A 22,570-nucleotide genomic window follows, 5' to 3' on the forward strand; every position below is an offset into this window, starting at 1 on the left:
GCCGGAAGACAGAGGTAGGAGGTAGAGCGACTTCGTCTTGCACGGAGCTTCGGTGGAGATGTTAAATCATGCCTGTTCGGCAGGTGTTGTGCATGACATATTTCCCAGAGACTTCAAGCTGTGTTGGCTGGTGGTACTTGGTAGCCTGGTGCTGCGGTGTACCGGCGGCGACCGTGGCGTGCTTAACACTTTGCGTAGGGAGGTGGTGCCGTTGGGCGTCGTGATGACGTCGACGGATCACTGGACTGGTAAGGGCAGATCTCTTTTTTGAAGATGGGTCAGCGGTTCGATGATGATAGTGGCTTCTAAAACGTGCACATGTGGTATACGCTTTAGCTTTATTGCACCGGCTGTAGGTTCTGATACGTTACGTGGATGGGTCAGCGACGACACCGGTTTTAGATATGAGGAGTAAGAGCACTCCACATTATCGTGTTTGTAGGTATGTGTGGTGGCTCCATGTGGCTTGATGTATGTTTTTATCAGATCTTCGTTGAATAATTAATAAAAATGGTTGTATGCATCGATTAATGCAGAGCCAGGAGTCTTAACTTTTTTCGAAAAAAAATCTAGCGATGATGGAACTCGTAATGATATTTGGTCACCGTCTCATCCTCATTTTCGTGTGCTTATACCAAAAGAAGGTAATTTGGTGCAAAAAGTAAATGACTTGATAAAGACATCTGCAACAGCAACCTATAAATTTTCTCACGCATCCGTCTACGAAAGGGGCGTCAGTCCGTGGATACTGATGCGGGAGTCGGTCATCCAACCTTGTCCGCAAATGTCCGCCTTGTCTTTTCTAACTCCGTCAAATATCTATAATAATCCATGGATTAGTAGTTTTCGCTAACACATGGAAAAGGGCTTCAGCCAAAACATGCATGACTTACTATGATAATTACATGGATTATTAGTAGCTTTGTTCACTTGAAGGAAAAAATGAAAGGTGCTTTGGCGGGAGCCAGCAAGTGTCACTTGAAGGAAAAAATGAAACACGCTTGGCGGAAAGAGAATGTGTGTCACGTACTAGCACAGTAATCACACAGTAATCCAATTGAGTGTTGGCGGAAGTGATGAGCACATGAGTACATCATACATGACATTTTAGAAAAGTGCACAATTTAGTTGGAAAGAATTACTAAGCAGAATCAAGCAAACACATGGCCAGGTGAACGCTAACTTAAGTTCATACCACAATCTTGAACACATGTCTGCATTTTCATCTCCATTGTTGTTGGTTGAATTTAGGTATCACATGGAAGAAACCCAACAATCTATGAGCTCTTGAAGCAACCGGTTTGAAGGAACAAGTTTGGAGGAAACAAGTTTCAAGTGAAGCTGATGTTGTCAGTTTTTTGCCTCTGATGTTTCGTTGTGCCACACCCATATGATGGAGAGATGGGGTCATAGGGGTACATCACCAGAATCTCCATCAAATTATCTTTCCAATGCAAAAAACCTCACATCATTTGGAGTTGTGAGTCAAAAGTTGTAGTCATTCACGTGGAAGGTGTTCAGGCTGTCAAGGCTTCGCGAATTTTCCTTAACAAATATTGGTGGAAGCATTACTAATACATGGATTAGTAGTTGAAAAAAAATCAAGTGATTTCCGCCAAACATGTTAGGAAGTTTCGAAACCTTCCGCCAAACATGTTAGGGGGTTTCGAAACCTTCCACCAAATGCTAATGCAAAGTAGAAAAACAACCGTCTTCCGCGCTCCGGAGAAAAAAGGGTACGTGGTGGCTTTTGATTGACTAGATGGATGTCCGGAATCCTGTAAAGCTCCCCCATGTTTGTTCAATTTGCGGGAGAAAACGCGTCCGGGTCGTCCTACGGATCGATACAGGACTGCGTTGGATGGCTTCCGCGGCCCGGACAGCGCCGTCCAGACGTATGCAGACGGTTTACGACTCCGCCTTGGAGATGCCCTAAACCCAGCTTCGGGTGAGTGTGATGAAGATCTCGTTCGAGATATATTCTGGTTATTGTCAATCCCTTTAGTGGATGACTGTGAAGATTTTGTAGCATGACATAACTTGGAGACAGGCATACTTTATATCAAATCAGTGTTGGGGAACATAGTAATTTCAAAAAAATTATACGCACACGCAAGATCATGGTGATGCATAGCAACGAGAGGGGAGAGTATTGTCCATGTACCCTCGTAGACCGAAAGCGGAAATGTTAGCACAACGCGGTTGATGTAGTCGTACGTCTTCACGATCCGACCGATCAAGTACTGAACGCATGGCACCTCTGAGTTCAGCACATGTTCAACCCGATGACGTCCCTCGAACTCCGATCCAACCGAGTGTTGAGGGAGAGTTTCGTCAGCACGACGGCGTGGTGACGATGATGATGTTCTACCGATGCAGGGCTTCGCCTAAGCACTACTACAGTATTATCGAGGTGGACTATGGTGGAGGGGGGCACCGCACACGGCTAAAAGATCAACTAATCAATTGTTGTGTCTCTAGGGTGCCCCTGCCCCCATATATAAAGGAGCAAGGGGAGTGCGGCCGGCCAGGAGAGAGGGCGCGCCAGGAGGAGTCCTACTCCCACCAGGAGTAGGACTCCCCCCTTTCCTAGTTGGATTAGGACTTGGGAGGGGGAGAGAGGAGGGAGATAGGAAGGAAGGGGGGTGCCGCCCCCCTCTCCTTGTCCTATTTGGACTAGGGGGGAGGGGCGCGCGGCCCAGCCCTGGCCGCCTCTCCTCTTCTCCGTAAAGGCCCACTAAGGCCCATTAACCTCCCGGGGGGTTCAAGTAACCTCCCGATACTCCGGTAAAATCCCGATTTCACCCGGAACACTTCCGATATCCAAACATAGGCTTCCAATATATCAATCTTCATGTCTCGACCATTTCAAGACTCCTCGTCATGTCTGTGATCACATCCGGGACTCCGAACAACCTTCAGTACATCAAAACATATAAACTTATAATATAACTGTCATGGAAACGTTAAGCGTGCGGACCCTACGGGTTCGAGAACTATGTAGACATGACCGAGACACGTCTCCGGTCAATAACCAATAGCAGAACCTGGATGCTCATATTGGCTCCCACATATTCTACGAAGATCTTATCGGTCACACCACATAACTACATACATTGTTCCCTTTGTCATCGGTATGTTACTTGCCCGAGATTCGATCGTCGGTATCTCAATACCTAGTTCAATCTCGTTACCAGCAAGTCTCTTTACTCGTTCCGTAATACATCATTCTGCAACTAACTCATTAGTTGCAATGCTTGCAAGGCTTAAGTGAAGTGCATTACCGAGAGGGCCTAGAGATACCTCTCCGACAATCGGAGTGACAAATCCTAATCTCGAAATACGCCAACCCAACAAGTACCTTCGGAGACACCTGTAGTGCACCTTTATAATCGCCCAATTATGTTGTGACGTTTGGTAGCACACAAAGTGTTCCTCCGGTAAATGGGAGTTGCATAATCTCATAGTTATAGGAACATGTATAAGTCATGAAGAAAGCAATAGCAACATACTAAATGATCGGGTGCTAAGCTAACGGAATGGGTCAAATCAATCACATCATTCTCCTAATGATGTGATCCCGTTAATCAAATGACAACCCATGTCAATGGCTAGGAAACTTAACCATCTTTGATCAACGAGCTAGTCAAGTAGAGGCATACTAGTGACATACTGTTTGTCTATGTATTCACACATGTATTATGTTTCCGGTTAATACAATTCTAGCATGAATAATAAACATTTATCATGATATAAGGAAATAAATAATAACTTCATTATTGCCTCTAGGGCATATTTCCTTCAGTGTCCCACTTACACTAGAGTCAATAATCTAGATTACACAATAATGATTCTAACACCCATGGAGCCTTGGTGCTGATCATGTTTTGCTCGCGGAAGAGGCTTAGTCAATGGGTCTACAACATTCAGATCCGTATGTATTTTGCAAATTTCTATGTCTCCCACGTGGACTAAATCCCGGATGGAATTGAAGCGTCTCTTGATGTGCTTGGTTCTCTTGTGAAATCTGGATTCCTTCGCCAAGGCAATTGCACCAGTATTGTCACAAAAGATTTTCATTGGACCCGATGCACTAGGTATGACACCTAGATCGGATATGAACTTCTTCATCCAGACTCCTCCATTTGCTGCTTCTGAAGCAGCTATGTACTCTGCTTCACACGTAGATCCTGTCACGGCGCTTTGTTTAGAACTACACCAACTGACAGCTCCACCGTTCAATGTAAACACGTATCCGGTTTGCGACTTAGAATCATCCGGATCAGTGTCAAAGCTTGCATCAACGTAACCATTTACGATGAGCTATTTGTCACCTCCATAAACGAGAAACATATCTTTAGTCCTTTTCAGGTATTTCAGGATGTTCTTGACCGCTGTCCAGTGATCCACTCCTGGATTACTTTGGTACCTCCCTGCTAGACTTATAACAAGGCACACATCAGGTTTGGTACACAGCATTGCATACATGATAGAGCCTATGGCTGAAGCATAGGGAACATCTTTCATTTTCTCTCTATCTTCTACAGTGGTCGAGCATTGAGTCTTACTCAACTTCACACCTTGTAACACAGGAAAGAACCCTTTCTTTGCTTGATCCATTTTGAACTTCTTCAAAACTTTGTCAAGGTATGTGCTTTGTGAAAGTCCAATTAAGCGTCTTGATCTATCTCTATAGATCTTGATGCCCAATATATAAGCAGCTTCACCGATGTCTTTCATTGAAAAACTCTTATTCAAGTATCCCTTTATGCTATCCAGAAATTCTATGTCATTTCCAATCAACAATATGTCATCCACAGATAATATTAGAAATGCTACAGAGCTCCCACTCACTTTATTGTAAATACAGGCTTCTCCAGAAGTCTGTACAAAACCAAATGCTTTGATCACACTATCAAAGCGTTTATTCCAACTTCGAGAGGCTTGCACCAGTCCATAAATGGATCGCTGGAGCTTGCACACTTTGTTAGCTCCCTTTGGATCGACAAAACCTTCCGGTTGCATCATATACAACTCTTCTTCCAGAAATCCATTCAGGAATGCAGTTTTGACATCCATTTGCCAAATTTCATAATCATAAAATGTGGCAATTGCTAACATGATTCGGACAGACTTAAGCATCGCTACGGGTGAGAAGGTCTCATCGTAGTCAATCCCTTGAACTTGTCAAAAACCTTTCGCAACAAGTCGAGCTTTATAGACAGTAACATTACCGTCAGCGTCAGTCTTCTTCTTGAAGATCCATTTATTCTCAATTGCTTGCCGATCAACGGCAAGTCAACCAAAGTCCACACTTTGTTCTCATACATGGATCCCATCTCAGATTTCATGGCCTCAAGCCATTTCGCAGAATCAGGGCTCACCATCGCTTCTTCATAGTTCGTAGGTTCGTCATGGTCTAGTAACATAACTTCCAGAATAGGATTACCGTACCACTCTGGTGCGGATCTTACTCTGGTTGACCTACGAGGTTCAGCAACAACTTGATCTGAAGTTTCATGATCATCATCATTAACTTCCTCACTAATTGGTGTAGGTGTCGCAGAAACCGGTTTCTGTGATGAACTACTTTCCAATAAGGGAGCAGGTACAGTTACCTCATCAAGTTCTACTTTCCTCCCACTCACTTCTTTCGAGAGAAACTCCTTCTTAGAAAAACTCCGAATTTAGCAACAAAAGTCTTGCCTTCGGATCTGTGATAGAAGGTGTACCCAACAGTCTCCTTTGGGTATCCTATGAAGACACATTTCTCCGATTTGGGTTCAAGCTTATCAGGTTGAAGCTTTTTCACATAAGCATCGCAGCCCCAAACTTTCAGAAACGACAACTTTGGTTTCTTGCCAAACCATAGTTCATAAGGTATCGTCTCAACGGATTTCGATGGTGCCCTATTTAACGTGAATGCGGCCGTCTCTAAAGCATAACCCCAAAACGATAGTGGTAAAACAGTAAGAGACATCATAGATCGCACCATATCTAGTAAAGTATGATTACGACGTTCGGACACACCATTACGCTGTGGTGTTCCGGGTGGCGTGAGTTGCGAAACTATTCCGCACTGTTTCAAATGAAGACCAAACTCATAACTCAAATATTCTCCTCCACGATCAGATCGTAGAAACTTTATTTTCTTGTTACGATGATTTTCAACTTCACTCTGAAATTCTTTGAACTTTTCAAACGTTTCATACTTATGTTTCATTAAGTAGATATACCCATATCTGCTTAAATCATCTGTGAAGGTGAGAAAATAACGATATCCGCCACGAGCCTCAACATTCATCGGACCACATACATCTGTATGTATGATCTCTAACAAATCTGTTGCGCTCTCTCCATAGTACCGGAGAACGACGTTTTAGTCATCTTGCCCATGAGGCACGGTTCGCAAGTACCATAATCAAGTGGTTCCAAAAGTCCATCAGTATGGAGTTTCTTCATGCGCTTTACACCGATATGACCTAAACGGCAGTGCCACAAATAAGTTGCACTATCATTATCAACTCTGCATCTTTTGGCCTCAATATTATGAATATGTGTATCACTACTATCGAGATTTAACAAAAATATACCACTCTTCAAGGGGGCATGACCATAAAAGATATTACTCAAATAAATAGAACAACCATTATTATCTGATTTAAATGAATAACCGTCTCGCATCAAACAAGATCCAGATATAATGTTAATGCTCAACACTGGCACCAAATAACAATTATTTAGGTCTAATACTAATCCCGAAGGTAGATGTAGAGGTAGCGTGCTGACTGCGATCACATCAACTTTGGAACCATTTCCCACACGCATCGTCATCTCGTCCTTAGCCAATCTTCATTTAATTCGTAGCCCCTGTTTCGAGTTGCAAATATTAGCAACAAAATCAGTATCAAATACCCAGGTGCTACTGCGAGCGTTAGTAAGGTACACATCAATAACATGTATATCACATATACCTTTGTTCACCTTGCCATCCTTCTTATCCGCCAAATACTTGGGGCAGTTCCGCTTCCAATGACCAGTCTGCTTGCAGTAGAAGCACTCAGTCTCAGGCTGAGGTCCAGACTTGGGTTTCTTCTCCTGAGCAGCAACTTGCTTGGTGTTCTTCTTGAAGTTCCCCTTCTTCTTCCCTTTGCCTTTTTTCTTGAAACTGGTGGTCTTATTGACCATCAACACTTGATGCTCCTTCTTGATTTCTACCTCCGTAGCCTTTAGCATTGCGAAGAGCTCGGGAATTGTCTTATCCATCCCTTGCATATTATAGTTCATCACAAAGCTCTTGTAGCTTGGTGGCAGTGATTGGAGAATTCTATCAATGACGCTATCATCCGGAAGATTAACTCCCAGTTGAATCAAGTGATTGGAGTACCCAGACATCTTGAGTATATGCTCACTGACAAAACTATTCTCCTCCATCTTGCAGCTGTAGAACTTATTGGAGACTTCATATCTCTCAATCCGGGCATTCTTTTGAAATATCAACTTCAACTCCTGGAACATCTCATATGCTCATGGCGTTCAAAACGTCGTTGAAGTCCCGGTTCTAAGCTGTAAAGCATGGCACACTGAACTATCGAGTAGTCATCAACACGTGACTGCCAGACATTCACAATGTCTGCAGTTGCTAGTGTAGGTGGTACACCTAGCGATGCTTCCAGGACGTAACTTTTCTGTGCAGCAATGAGGATAATCCTCAAGTTACGGACCCAGTCCGTGTAATTGCTACCATCATCTTTCAACTTTGTTTTCTCAAGGAACGCATTAAAATTCAACGGAACAACAACACGGGCCATCTATCTACAATCAACATAGACAAGCAAGATACTATCAAGTACTAAGTTCATGATAAATTTAAGTTCAATTAATCATATTACTTAAGAACTCCCACTTAGATAGACATCCCTCTAATCCTCTAAGTGATCACGTGATCCATATCAACTAAACCATGTCCGATCATCACGTGAGATGGAGTAGTTTCAACGGTGAACATCACTATGTTGATCATATCTACTATATGATTCACGCTCGACCTTTCGGTCTCCGTGTTCCGAGGCCATATCTGTTATATGCTAGGCTCGTCAAGTTTAACCTGAGTATTCTGCGTGTGCAACTGTTTTGCACCCGTTGTATTTGAACGTAGAGCCTATCACACCCGATCATTACGTGGTGTCTCAGCACGAAGAACTTTCGCAACGGTGCATACTTAGGGAGAACACTTATACTTTGATAATTTAGTGAGGGATCATCTTATAATGCTACCGTCAATCAAAGCAAGATAAGTTGCATAAAAGATAAACATCACATGCAATCAATATAAGTGATATGATATGGCCATCATCATCTTGTGCTTGTGATCTCCATCTCCGAAGCACCTGTCATGATCACCATTGTCACCGACGCGACACCTTGATCTCCATCGTAGTATCGTTGTCGTCTCGCCAATCTTATGCTTCTATGACTATCGCTACCGCTTAGTGATAAAGTAAAGCATTACAGGGCGATTGCATTGCATACAATAAAGCGACAACCATATGGCTCCTGCCAGTTGCCGATAACTCGGTTACAAAACATGATCATCTCATACAATAAAATTTAGCATCATGTCTTGACCATATCACATCATAGCATGCCCTGCAAAAACAAGTTAGACATCCTCTACTTTGTTTGTTGCAAATTTTACGTGCCTGCTACGGGCTTAGCAAGAACCGTTATTACCTACTCATCAAAACCACAACGATAGTTTGTCAAGTTGGTGCTGTTTTAACCTTCGCAAGGACCGGGCGTAGCCACACTCGGTTCAACTAAAGTTGGAGAAACTGACACCCACTAGCCACCTGTGTGCAAAGCACGTCGGTAGAACCAGTCTCGCGTAAGCGTACGCGTAATGTCGGTCCGGGCCGCTTCATCTAACAATACCGCCGAACCAAAGCATGACATGCTGGTAAGCAGTATGACTTATATCGCCCACAACTCACTTGTGTTCTACTCATGCATATAAAATCTATGCATAAAACCTGGCTCGGATGCCACTGTTAGGGAACGTAGTAATTTCAAAAAAATTCCTACGCACACGCAAGATCATGGTGATGCATAGCAACGAGAGGGGAGAGTGTTGTCCATGTACCCTGGTAGACCGAAAGCGGAAATGTTAGCACAACGCGGTTGATGTAGTCGTACGTCTTCACGATCCGACCGATCAAGTACCGAACGCACGTCACCTCCGAGTTCAGCACACGTTCAGCCCGATGACGTCCCTCGAACTCTGATCCAGACGAGTGTTGAGGGAAAGTTTCGTCAGCACGACGGCGTGGTGATGATGATGATGTTCTACCGACGCAGGGCTTCGCCTAAGCACCGCTACATTATTATCGAGGTGGACTATGGTGGAGGGGGGCACCGCACACGGCTAAAAGATCAACTGATCAATTGTTGTGTCTCTAGGGTGCCCCCTGCCCCGTATATAAAGGAGCAAGGGGGGTGCGCCTGGCCAGGAGAGAGGGCGCGCCAGGAGGAGTCCTACTCCCACCGGGAGTAGGACTCCCCCCTTTCCTAGTTGGATTAGGACTTGGGAGGGGAAAAGAGGAGGGAGAGAGGAAGGAAGGGGGGCGCCGCCCCCCTCTCATTGTCCTATTTGGACTAGGGGGGAGGGGCGCGCGGCCCAGCCCTGGCCGCCTCTCCTCTTCTCCGTAAAGGCCCACTAAGGCCCATTAACCTCCCGAGGGGGTCCGGTAACCTCCCGGTACTCCGGTAAAATCCCGATTTCACCTGGAACACTTCCGATATCCAAACATAGGCTTCCAATATATCAATCTTCATGTCTCGACCATTTAGAGACTCCTCGTCATGTATGTGAATACATCCGGGACTCCGAACAACCTTCGGTACATCAAAACATATAAACTCATAATATAACTGTCATCGAAACGTTAAGCGTGCGGACCCTACGGGTTCGAGAACTATGTAGACATGACCGAGACACGTCTCCGATCAATAACCAATAGCAGAACCTAGATGCTCATATTGGCTCCCACATATTCCACGAAGATCTTTATCGGTCAGATAGCATAACTACATACGTTGTTCCCTTTGTCATCGGTATGTTACTTGCCCGAGATTCGATCGTCGGTATCTCAATACCTAGTTCAATCTCGTTACCGGCAAGTCTCTTTACTCGTTCCGTAATACATCATTCTGCAACTAACTCATTAGTTGCAATGCTTGCAAGGCTTAAGTGATGTGCATTACCGAGAGGGCCCAGAGATACCTCTCCGACAATCGGAGTGACAAATCCTAATATCGAAATACGCCAACCCAACAAGTACCTTCGGAGACACCTGTAGAGCACCTTTATAATCACCCAGTTACGTTGTGACGTTTGGTAGCACATAAAGTGCTCCTCCGGTAAACGGGAGTTGCATAATCTCATAGTCATATGAACATGTATAAGTCATGAAGAAAGCAATAGCAACATACTAAACGATCGGGTGCTAAGCTGACGGAATGGGTCAAGTCAATCACATCATTCTTCTAATGATGTGATCCCGTTAATCAAATGACAACCCATGTCAATGGCTAGGAAACTTAACCATCTTTGATCAACGAGCTAGTCAAGTAGAGGCATACTAGTGACATGTTGTTTGTCTATGTATTCACACATGTATTATGTTTCCGGTTAATACAATTCTAGCATGAATAATAAATATTTGTCATGATATAAGGAAATAAATAATAATTTTATTATTGCCTCTAGGGAATATTTCCTTCAATCAATGTGCTATGGGAGTGGTCTCACAAGTTTAGACAAAGTTCTGTTTATCCGAGTGCTATGGGTGGATCCATAAACCATGAGGTTTGGGCAGACATATGGAAAGCAAAGATATCTTCAGAAGTAAAAAGAAACCAATTGGCGAATTATGAAGGAGTCAATACCTTGTGCGGGAATTCTAGCAAAAAAGCATGTGTGTGATTTGGGACCGTGTCCATTGTGTCCGATGGGCTTTGAGGATTCGAACCATGTGTTTTTTTCCTTGCACAAGAGCAAAGCAAATTTGGAAAGAGCTAGGACTGAAAGATGAATCGAAGAAGGCTTTATGTACAAACCAAGATGGGACCATTGTACTAGAGTAGTTGTTTAAGAACGTCCATATAGCGCCCTTGTCCCCGAAGGTTAGCATTTGCGAGCTAGTTTTCAATATGGCTTGGTTCATATGGTGGGAGTGACGCCAACTAACACATGGCGAAAAGGTGCAACCTATTATGCAGCTTGTAATGTCCATTAGTGCGCTTGTTGTTAATTATGTGAGGTGTATGAAAAAAATTGTTGCTAAGCCGAGGGTGGGATGGAAGAAACCACCTGAAGATATCTATATGGTGATATATATGCATCATTTAATCATAAAAGGTATGAAGCTATAGCAGATGTGGTGATCAGGAAGTCGCCAAGAGGTTTCATTGCGGCTAGAAGCTTCAAGCTTAATGCAATAATGGATGTCTTTATGATCAAAGCTTATGCAGGCCATGATGGTATCTGGTTTGCTCAACATATGGGTCTCTCCAAAGTAATTATTCAAGGTGATGATTAGCAGGTTATGGCAACTCTTTGTGATGGGGGGCTCTCAACTACATCTAGCTTGGCTAAAGCGGCACCGTTCCTTCACCATGTGCACCAACCCCCTTTACACATATCACCCAAGTTTTTTATTCAGTCGTCATAATGTTTACAAAACAAACAAAGATCACCATGTCGACCTAATCAAACATGACGATCAACTTCTAAATGTAAAACATGTTTCGCTAGATTGTGAGCCTCAAAATTCAAACTCCTAAACTCATGAACAAAATTACATGAAATAAAAACATTATAATGCTCTATGATTATATCCGATGTAATCACAGAGGCTACGTTTTTAGTGCTGAAACATTTTATTAACTCAAAATATTTTGAGGAACACAAATAATGTTTGGCCTATCTAACAGCCACAAATGACATCCAAAACCTAATGTGGTAGCCGCCTTTGCCAGATTATGAGCTTCTACATTCAAGGTTCTACTTTCATACACAAATTCTACCGAACCCACACTCTTCATCTTCCCATTTATTTCATGTATAATTGATGTTGACGATCCAAGGTAATCCCCATACAAGTTATTTACCGTTCCGTGACAGTCGGTCACAATAATAACATTGTTGCACATTAGGTCCATTGCCCGGGATAGAGCTTCACTGCTTGCATTTGCTTCAAGGATCTCCGGCGAAATCAGATCCTGAACTACAGTCACCAAGGCACCAAGAAAACAACATGTTTCATTTGTTTGAGACAATATCGCGAAGCTTTTCATTAACTCATCACAATGTTACAGGGATGAAAGTAAGATCACCAGGATTGTCTAACCAAACATGACGGGCAACCCAAGTGAGAGAGCATGCTTGGCTAAATTGTGAGCCTCGGTATTCGAGCTCCTAAATTCATGACTAATTTAAAAGACTGCATATACTCGGGACCTCCTATATGGCGACCTACGTGTGGGAAACCAGTGAAGCCCGCACCCCCCTCCCCCTGCGCGCCCTCATGAGCCGGCCCATGTGTGGGACGGGAAGCCCCTTGATTTTTTTTCTTTTTTCTGTTGTAAGTTTTTTCTTTTTAAAAATAATTTAGGATTTCAAAAAAGTTGTGAATTGTGCAAAAAATGTCCGTGCATTCAATAAATGCTCATGATTTGAAAAATAATGAGGAAATGATAAATGCTCATGGATTCAAAAACTGTTTGTGATTCCGAAAAAATTGTCTATTAAAAAAATTACAATTTTAAAAATGTTCACGAATTGTTTAAAAAATTCATAGTTTTTATAAAATTTTAAAAATATTCAATTGTTTTTGAAAAATTCAAAAAATGTACGCTGATTCAAAAAATATTCATGAACTCAAATAATGTTTTTCATAAATAATAAATATTTACTATTTTAAAAAAAATTGCCAAATTTTAAATATTGTTCGCCGATTCAAGAAAAATGTTCCCGAGTTCCAAACAATGTACGCATTAAATAGGAGTGGCCGTATTACCCCCGTTTTTACCCGAGTGCCAACCCCTTCGAGCCGTAGCAGCAGTACGGCCCAACGAACTTGGGTTGGTACCGTGTGCATCGCAGTTCGGGCCTGCCAGGGGGCTATACGGCCCAGTTCCATCTCGCACAAGGGCTTGGCCCGACACGGTGAGACTCCCTGCCCTGCCCTATCGCCGCCGCCGGCCGCCATTGCCAGTAAACCTTCAACCGGTGACTCCCACCGCCCCCAAAGGCCAAAACCTACTCGCCCTACCGCCTCATCCCCAAACCCTACTACCACCCGGCCCCCTTCGCCGCCGCAGCAGCAGCACGGGAACCTCGCCGCGGACGCCATGTGAGTTCCCGCCTTTTCGCGATTGCCGCGCAGCCGGCCGAGCTGCTCTCCGTCGTCTCGCTGCTGTGTTACCGCCTGGTGCTTGATTTGACATAGCTAGTGCCTCGCAGGTCGTCGCGGCTGTGCGTGAAGAATCTGCCCAAGGGCGCCGACGAGAAGCGGCTGCGGGAGGTGTTCTCGCGGAAGGGCGAGGTGACCGACGCCAAAGTCATCCGAACCAAGTAAGCGCCTGGCCTGGGCTGCATATGTGCGAATTCAACCATATTATGTGTTTATCTGGTTAGAATCGAACGACTAGATTTGTGTTCCCTTTTACGGAACACATGATATTCCTCCGGAAAGTTAGTAGGGAAAATGGCAGCTTCAATTGGACAAGAGAGTCAACATCTCACTTTTGTATCTTTGTTTCCTGCATCTTCAAACCTGGCCCGGCATCCATTGCACCTCATCACTCTGTAATGGGCAGGCACAGTGAAACCTGACTTGAACCACACCACATGTGGCTGTCTGCCTGGTGTAAAGAAATTGCATTTGTAGCCTGAAGACTATTTGTAAATTGATTCGCTTTGCGTGTTTATAGGGACGGAAAGAGCAGGCATCTTGCATTTATTGGTTTCAGAACCAATGAAGAGGCAGCGGAGGCCCTCAACTATTTCAACAATACATACATTGACACTTCTAAGATCACCTGTGAGGTACTTTACTTTCTAAATGGGATTCAGCCTTTTTTTTCTCTTTTGTATACGTATTGGATGCACTGCTGTAGCTTGTAGGCGATTGAATGATACTTTGGTGGGTTGAGATGGGGGTGAGTAAACATGTCTTATAAATATTCTGGTGTCTGACAGATTGCACGGAAGATTGGTGATCCTGATGCTCCTCGCCCTTGGAGTCGCCATTCTTTGAAAAAGCCAGAATATAATGCTAAAGACAAGTCTAACAGTGGCGATGTTAATGCACCACTGAAGAATTCCAAGAGCCAAGGAAAGTCTGCTGATGTGGGAGCTTCTAAAGGCACTATAGCTAATGATCCCAAGTTCCAAGAGTTTCTTCAAGTTATGCAACCCCGATCTAAAGCAAAGATGTGGGCAAATGATACAACGGGTACCCTTGATGATGCTGCCAAAGATAGCACGGTAGCTACTGGATCCAAGAAGTCGCAGAAGAGTGAAAATGATTCATCGTCTGAAAATGATTCATCTTCTGACGATGATTTTGAGGAGAAAATAACAAATGATTTGCCCTCACAAAATGCTTCAGAGAAGCTTCAAACTGAAAGTAAACGAGACAACAGTATGACAGATATGGACTTCTTCAAGAGTAAAATTAGAAAAGACTGGTCTGATTCCGAATCTGATGATGAAGATTCTGGTGATGAGTTGGGCAACAACACTGATGATGAAGAACCATCTGATGAATTGCTTGAGGCAAATGAAAAGGGTCAGATGGTGGATCAAAAGGGTAATCTAAACCAGAAAAATCATGAAGATAAGAAAGCGCCCATGGAAGGTAGTGACACGCAAGAAGTGGAAGATTCTGACAACCAAGACGGTGAACATATTGACAGCCAACAAAAAGATGAAAATCATGCCAATCAAGAAACAGAAGATGTTGAAGCCGCTTCAACTACTGATGAAAAGAAGCTGGCACTGGAGACTGGCCGTTTATATATCTGCAACCTTCCATATGCAACTACGTATGTTTTTACTTGGTGGCATTACTTCAGATCAGCATTTATGTGTATATTCAAGATTTTAGCTGTTTGCCTTTTCTTACAAGGATATTGTTGCTTGTGGTTTCAGTGAAGAGGATCTGGTTCAGCTATGCAGCCAGTATGGCGATGTTGAACAGGCACATATTGTCGTCGATAAAACCACTAAGCTCTCAACAGGCAGAGGTTACGTGCTTTTTAGCCTTCCAGACTCAGCAGTCAGGTAAATATTTGGCTAGCAGCTTTGTTATCTTCGATGCAGAAGGATAGGCTTATTTCTTTTTTGACAGTTCAACTTACAGGAGATTGTTTAATCCTTCACTGTACAGACTTACTTTCCTCCATGCATATTTGCATGATGCATGACAACTTGATATGTGGTTTGCAGGGCACTTGATGAATTAGACAACTTAAGTTTTCAGGGGCGACTATTACGTGTTAAGGCTGCTAAACCACTTAATAATAAGACATTTGAGTAAGAAAAGAAGTTCCTTCTGTGCTGTTTCCTTTCATTGTTTGGCTGTGCAAATAATGTGCTATTCATTTACTCTTAAATTGTCAAGGTCTAGTCATTTTGCTGTTGACGAGAAAATGAATCTCAAGGAGAGAAGGTTGGAACAAAAGAAAACTTCTGAAATTGGCGGGGATACAAGAGCATGGAACAGCTTTTATATGCGTCAAGATACTGTATGGTTATCTTCTAGCCTTGACATTGAGTACTGGTTTTTGTTTGTGCCAACTCAACATGTCGTTTATGTACTTTTGTTGAGGCAATTGTCGTTTATGTACTTCTGTCGAGAAAATATTGTTGCAAATCACATGATATTGTTGTCAGACATTTCCTCGCTGTTCCTTTTTGAACAATCCTCTTATCTTTCATGTCAACTGATTGAAGCAATTGCGTTTGTGTTTAGGTCGTTGAAAACATAGCAAGGAAGAATGGTATAAGTAAGAGCGAATTACTTCATAGGGAAGCGGATGACCTTGCTGTTCGTATTGCTCTTGGTGAGACACATGTCATTGCGGAGACCAAAAAATATCTATCTAGGTCTGGAGTTAATGTTGATGCCTTGGAAGAACATACTTCCAAAAGAAACGAGAAGTTGAAACGAAGCAACCATGTGATATTGGTAAAAAACTTGCCATATAGTTCTTCCGAAGAAGATCTCGCTGCGATGTTTCAGAAACATGGAAGTTTGGATAAAATCATTCTCCCACCGACGAGAGTATTCGCCTTGGTATGTTCTACGTTTTACTTGTGTTGTTTCACTGTTTGTTGTCATGCTGGTTGTGGCATTGCCTTTTGGAACTATTTATGGGCGTATATCATTCGCTCTTAGGATTGCGAGTTTGCTTTGCCACCTGAGCTGATAACGCCCCTCTTCACTTCTTGTATTTTTCTGAGTTATTTCTTTTGGTGTCTCAGGTAGTCTTCGTTGAAGCAACTGAGGCTCGTCATGCTTTCAAAAAATTGCTATACACACGATACAAGTAAGTTTCTGCAGTGGTGCTAGTTAATTCATTGTTAATTAAAAATATTCCAGCTCACAAAGTTTGCACTCTGTATTAATTATTTAATCGGGATCGGGTTCCATAATGTAATTTTCTTTGTTCAAGTAAAGTAATGCAACGAATGGTATGTCTGACCTTCAATTAGGAAGGTTCTCTTTAGTTTGTACTCCTTCCGATCCTAAATATAAGTCTTTTTAGAGATTCCAATACGAACTATGTACGGATGTATATAAACATATTTTAGAGTGTAGATTCACTCATTTTGCTCAATATGTAGTCCATATTGGAATCTCTAAAAAGACTTATATTTAGGAACGGAGGGAGTATATTCTTAAAAACTCATATAGATACCAGAGGCTGTAATTCTGCTATGGAGATATTTTAAGCTACTCTGCATCCTTTCATTTTAGTGTTGTTTAGTTTTGGTTACCCATCGTATCTTCTGAAATTTCTGTCAATTTTTATAACTATAGCTCTTAGCTTGGTTTATAGAAATCTACACTTCTGTATTTCATAATAATCTCGCTTTTGGATTGTAGGGATACTCCACTGTATTTGGAATGGGCACCTGACAATATTTTATCTCCTACCTCAACAACCATGGAAGAAGACGAAACAAATACCGCTGGTGAGAGGATTATTACAAAAGCTATTGTAGATCAAACAAAGGAAGGAGTTAGTGCTGAAGAGATTGATCCTGATAGAGTGGAGGTTTGCAGCTTTCTCTAACTCTTGCTTTCTTGTTTCTTATGACTCATGAGGAGCATTTGTTATACTTAGCCTTCTCCATTGTACAGATTATGAACAGAACAGTTATTTATTTTCTTTTGGTTACCCCGATTATACTTGGGCTATTACAATCTTAGTAATGCACCATTGTTCGTTGCAGTCCCGATCTGTATTTGTCAAGAATTTGAATTTCAAGACTACAGATGAATCGTTAAAGCAGCATTTCAGTACAAAATTGAAGACCGGGAGCCTTAAAAGTGCAACGGTATGGACATGCTTATGAATATCAAACGCATTCTTGGTTGTCCCACTATCTTAATTCTTTACCCATCGTTTTTCCGAGTCACTATTTAGGTGAAAAAACATATTAAGAAAGGCAAGAATGTTTCAATGGGATTTGGCTTCGCTGAGTTTGATTCGGTTGAAACTGCAACCAGTGTGTGCAAGGATCTACAGGTATCCTCCATTTGACCTGCCTGTCAGGGTTCTCCTCCCCTCTGTATTTTTTTTGTTTTTGTTTACAGCATAATGTGCTCATATAGATATGCGGCATGCTAAATGAACTGCGTGTTAATAGGGAACGGTCTTGGATGGGCATGCTCTGATCTTACAACTATGCCATGGGAGAAAGGATGGTCAAACTGCGAAGAAAAATGAGAAGGACAAGAGTTCAACCAAACTGCTTGTGCGAAATGTAGCGTTTGAAGCAACTGAAAAGGACCTGAGGCAATTATTCAGTCCATTTGGCCAGGTGAATGTCCTCCTTTTGTTGTCGAAATCTATTTGAAAACCCAGATGAAGACCAAGAACAGTCTCTAGGGATTTGGATTCAATTTCATTGAAAATTGCAATAATAATATCATCATGAAGAAAAAAATTCAACTCCTCGCAACAAGAAAGTATTTAAACATAATTGGATTTTACTTTTAGATGGACCCAATAAAGAGTCCATGGCTTCTGGGTGGATGAAAATGCTATATTCTTCCTGAAATCTGATGAGTTTATGTTGATGAAAACAATTTCAGATCAAAACCCTGAGGCTGCCCATGAAGTTTGGAAGTCACAGAGGTTTCGCGTTTGTCGAATTCGTGACGAAGCAAGAGGCACAGAACGCCCTTCAAGCCCTTGCAAGCACCCATCTCTATGGCCGACATCTGGTATGAGCCTCTCTCATTCAAGATCACACCCCCTATGCTTGACGAACCAACTGCAGTATGTTGACTTTGTTGCATTCACTTTCAGGTGATTGAGCGAGCCAAAGAGGGAGAGACCCTCGAAGAATTGCGAGCAAGAACCGCCGCTCAGTTTGTGGACGAACAGAGCGGTTTCCAGCGGATGTCCAAGAAGAGGAAACAGACTAGTCTGGTGGACGAAGGCTCTGTTAAGTTCTCAAGGATAGTAGAATGATAATGTTCTGGAGGTAACACCAGGCGTCAAATTTTTGACCATGTAGTATATGATAGCATCACTCATCTAAGCCGAGCCTCTTCTACCTTCTCTTGTTTCTTTCGGGTTGTCCAAGCATTTGTTTTTATCATGCCGTGTCGTGTTGGTGCTGGGGAAAAGGAGAATGCAGCGGCTCGTATGTGGAAAATGGAAAACAGTGCGCCCAAAAAAGGCATTTACAAGAAGTCAAAATGATCCAGTTCGAGACACATTGATGCCACAAAATCAGAAAATGGCCTGGTGTTCTGCTTGTTCAGCTCTATAACAAATCTGTACCAGCAGCAGCTATTCTTGTCCAGCCTGCAGTGAACATCTTTATCTCAAATTTTGTACAGCAATGTGCAGATTCATAGCTGCTATGTGCAAACCGTATTATGTTTTCCGTATCGAGATCTATCTGGCACAGTTGTCTACAAAGGCAACAAGTAGGAAAATGCAAGAGCTCCTGCCTCTGTCCTGTCAGGTAAAGCTATAAGCAACCTCTTTCATGTGCGCCACATGGTATTCACCATTTGTTTGAATTCTACCTTGAAATCTTACAGCTGCCTGCAAGTATGAGCAATAGTAATTAATCAAATCAAGCAAACAGCACTAATAATCAACACCTGAATTTCACTACCTTGATAGATTTCGGATGCCAAAACAGGCAAAACTAGATGTGCCATTCATTCATTACCTGGCTATCTATGCTGCTTCCACGGCCTCCTCCCTCAGCGGCCGGTTCTCGCCGCTGCTGCTCTGGCTCTCCAGAGGCATGTACTGCGACATGATCGCCGCCACCTCCGAGTCCATGTACCGCTGCACCAGATTTTTCATTTTATTTATCGTCAGCAAAGAAATACCCAATGCTTGTATTTGCCGTGTCATTCATTCATTTCGAGACGGAGGAGGTTGCCTCTGAACTCTGGTCCTTACCCTGAGCCTGTACTTGTAGAAGGCGAACCCGGCGAGCCCGGCGCCGGCGAGGCACGACAGCACCAGCGCCGTCACCATCCACCCCATCGCCGCCGCGCTCTTCCCCACGCAGGTGTCCTCGGCCTGGATGTACACCTGGTTGCCGCCGCCGCCGCAGCTGCAGTGGTACCCGCCCCAGTTGTTCTTGCAGGAGCAGCCCGGGCAGGTGCACGCCACCTTCTCGCTGCACTCGTCCACGTCTGCAATGGCGGTTCGGAGTATTATCAGTCTCCTACCACCCACAGCCAGAGCCCACAGGCCACAGAGAGACTGCAAATGGAAGGAAGGTGAACGACTGAGCGAGTTGAACGCACCTTCGCAGGTGAGGCCGTCGCCCTTGAACCCCGGCGGGCACTCGCAGCCGCTGAGCGACCCGGAGCCCTTGCAGGCGGAGAAGGTCTTGCCGTGCCTTGTCTCCTTCCAGCACCCGCCGTTGTTGGCGGCGCACCGGCCGGGGCCGACGGGCTTGCACTCCTTGTACCCGTTGCCCTCGTACTGCACGCCGTCCACCGCCGGGCACTCGCACACCCTCCCCCTGTACGTGTCCTGCAGTGCCATGCCAACGCGCGCACCGGTCAGTTTTACCGTGGGAGTGTTCTGAATATCGGATGGACACACGCCGCTGCAACCTTCTGAATGTTGTTCAGAAAAGGAATGGAGGATGGATGCTGTACCTTGCAGGCGGTGATGTTGGTCTTGTCGTCGCGCCAGCAGCCGCCGTTGTTGTGCAGGCACTCGTCGGTCTCCATGTCTGCAACCAGATCGTACAGATCCGTTATCACCAGTAAGCAGCACTAGTGAAATGAAGCGATCGATCGATCAGGTTGTAATAAACCTTGTGTCATGCACACACGGGGCTCGGTGGTCTCCTTGAAACCGGCGCAGATCGCCTTGAGGACGGCCGTGCTCTCCAGCTTCCCTGCAAAAACAGAAACGAAACCACGATCAGTTTCTTTCAGACAAATTCAGCAATCGCCATGAAATCAGGAGAAGCCACCAAGCTCGACCGCATTCGTACCCCGGTACTGCACGTTGTTGATGACCAGCGTGGGCAGGATGGTGACGTCGCCTCGATCCCCCTGCCCGACCTGCACGACCTGCTCCGTCCGGAGCACGTCGTTGTCGGCGTCGGCGTCGGGGTCGCCCATGCACTTGTCGATCAGCTCCGCCGGCAGGCCCAGCGACGCCACCACCTCCTCGGCGCACCCGCGGGAGTACCTCTTCTCCCGCATGGAGCACCGCACGCGGTAGTCGGCCACGAAGTCCCACCACGCCCACGACGCGTTGCGGGCGTTGGCCACCCGGTGCACGCACAGCTGCCGGAGGTTCTCCAGCACCACGTCGCGGCCCCGGTAGCCGGCGCCCAGGTCCCCCTCCGGGTCCGGCGCGCAGTAGCGGCCGCGGTTGATGCACTGCGACGCGCACTGCCGCGTGCCCCGGTACTCGTCGGGGCAGAACCACGTGATGTAGTGCGGCGTGAAGAGCGCGTCGCCGGCCTTCTCCAGCAGCTGCGCGTGGCCCCGGAACGCCGCCACGAACGCCGCCTGCTCGTCGCACCGCGGCCCGCACTCGTCGTTGCTGTTGGTCCAGAACTCGTACTCCACCCGCGCGTCCGGGTTCGGCATCGACTCGCGCCAGTCGAGGCGGACCACCACCTCGGCGCCGCCGGAGTCGGAGGCGGCGGCGCGGAGCGCGTCGCCGAAGGGCTTGGAGACGAGCGCGGAGGGGGCGGTGATGTTGGCCAGGAAGGCCATGTCGGGGGTCTCCTCCTCCGGGGTGTCCATGGTCAGCAGCGGCTCCTCCACGCTATCGGCCACCAGCACCGCCGCCGCGCCCGCCTGCTGCGCGTGCCACGTCTTGAGCGCGAAGTAGCAGCCGCCGCGGTCCACCAGGAGCACCACGGGCCGGCCGGACCGCGACTTGAACGCCGTCGCCCCGAACGGCTTGCACCCGTTGGCCTGCCCCGCGTCCGCCGGGTACAGCACCACGCCGGTCAGCGTGCCGCCGTAGTCGGGGACGCCGTAGTTGGCGATGGCGGCCTCGTGGCGGCCCCGTAGCGAGTGCGGCGACAGCACCTTGATGCTGTTCTTCTCCACCACGAACCGCGCCGACGCCACGCTCGCCGTGGCCACCACGACGAGCCACAGCGCCGCCGCGAGCCTGCCCCTCCTCCCGTGCCCGTGGAGCGCCATCGCCATGCCTCTCGGTCCGGTCTAGCTCTGCTTCCTCTGCGTTCTTGTAGAAAATTTCGTGGCTGGGTTGGTTAAAACGGGAGACCACGTAGTGGAGACGACATGGAGGTTGGCCGGGGAGGAGACTTCAGATTACGAGTTTTTCATAGCAAAATTGTACTAGGAGAATAAAAACATTTTGGGGGAGGGGAATTGGTCCGTAGACTGCAAATTGGAGTCTAAAAGTTCAAAGGTTGAAAATTTCCACGTTATGTCGCTGTACAAGATGATGTGACAACTTTGTAATTTTGCATTGACCGGCTGCAAGTCTGCTAAAAGTTTTTTATTTCCTTTGAAAGGAGCACTATGCTAGAGATGTGACATTGCTTGCTTCGCACAGCAACACGCCGTGACGTGATAATTAGGCCCTGACCGATTCCATTCTCCATTTTTTTCTTTGGCTGATTTGATCCATGAGAGTCGTGACACTGACATTGGAGATGCCCTAACCAGCCAGCTCAAGGTTGGGGTCAGTCAGCGGGTGAGGGCAATCATGGCAACTGGCCGTGTGGGATACATCAGGCAGACGTGCCAAGAACAACTCAACCCTATTTTTACACATCAGATTCGAT

At 45.3% G+C, this 22,570-nt stretch overlaps 2 protein-coding genes across 3 annotated transcripts; one reads left to right on the forward strand and one right to left on the reverse strand.

Annotated features, from left to right (window-relative positions):
* Positions 1-13,047: 13,047 nt before the first annotated feature.
* Positions 13,048-19,203, forward strand: LOC123190214 (multiple RNA-binding domain-containing protein 1). The gene is made up of 15 exons (XM_044602816.1): positions 13,048-13,415; positions 13,526-13,636; positions 13,996-14,110; positions 14,264-15,111; positions 15,218-15,349; positions 15,515-15,601; positions 15,690-15,813; positions 16,041-16,364; positions 16,553-16,617; positions 17,178-17,349; positions 17,528-17,632; positions 17,722-17,823; positions 17,945-18,118; positions 18,393-18,524; positions 18,610-19,203. The coding sequence occupies exons 1-15, from the start codon at positions 13,048-13,050 to the stop codon at positions 18,772-18,774; spliced, it is 3,024 nt and encodes a 1,007-aa protein (XP_044458751.1). The 3' UTR covers positions 18,775-19,203.
* LOC123190215 (vacuolar-sorting receptor 7) lies at positions 18,955-22,145 on the reverse strand. 2 transcript variants are annotated; one of them, XM_044602818.1, is made up of 7 exons: positions 20,786-22,137; positions 20,603-20,686; positions 20,442-20,518; positions 20,082-20,313; positions 19,729-19,967; positions 19,490-19,611; positions 18,955-19,359 (listed from the first exon to the last, which is right to left on the reverse strand). In XM_044602818.1, the coding sequence occupies exons 1-6, from the start codon at positions 21,963-21,965 to the stop codon at positions 19,498-19,500; spliced, it is 1,926 nt and encodes a 641-aa protein (XP_044458753.1). In that variant the 5' UTR covers positions 21,966-22,137; the 3' UTR covers positions 18,955-19,359; positions 19,490-19,497. The 2 variants fall into 2 exon arrangements, with proteins under 2 accessions (XP_044458753.1, XP_044458752.1); XM_044602817.1 differs by having other exon boundaries at positions 19,729-20,313; positions 20,786-22,145.
* Positions 22,146-22,570: the final 425 nt, after the last annotated feature.

Source organism: Triticum aestivum, chromosome 2A, assembly GCF_018294505.1.
Source record: "Triticum aestivum cultivar Chinese Spring chromosome 2A, IWGSC CS RefSeq v2.1, whole genome shotgun sequence".
NCBI classification, from domain to species: Eukaryota; Viridiplantae; Streptophyta; class Magnoliopsida; order Poales; family Poaceae; genus Triticum; species Triticum aestivum.

Bases quoted from the DNA above. Each gene is read 5' to 3' on its own strand.
- LOC123190214 (XM_044602816.1), top strand. From the start codon at position 13,048: ATGTACGCATTAAATAGGAGTGGCCGTATTACCCCCGTTTTTACCCGA. The intron at 17,824-17,944 runs GTATCCTCCATT...GCGTGTTAATAG, and splicing joins GTGTGTGCAAGGATCTACAG to GGAACGGTCTTGGATGGGCA. The intron at 18,119-18,392 runs GTGAATGTCCTC...AAACAATTTCAG, and splicing joins TATTCAGTCCATTTGGCCAG to ATCAAAACCCTGAGGCTGCC.
- LOC123190215 (XM_044602817.1), bottom strand. From the start codon at position 21,965: ATGGCGATGGCGCTCCACGGGCACGGGAGGAGGGGCAGGCTCGCGGCG. The intron at 20,519-20,602 runs GTTTATTACAAC...ATCTGGTTGCAG, and splicing joins CCGTGTGTGCATGACACAAG to ACATGGAGACCGACGAGTGC. The intron at 19,612-19,728 runs GTAAGGACCAGA...AATCTGGTGCAG, and splicing joins TCTACAAGTACAGGCTCAGG to CGGTACATGGACTCGGAGGT.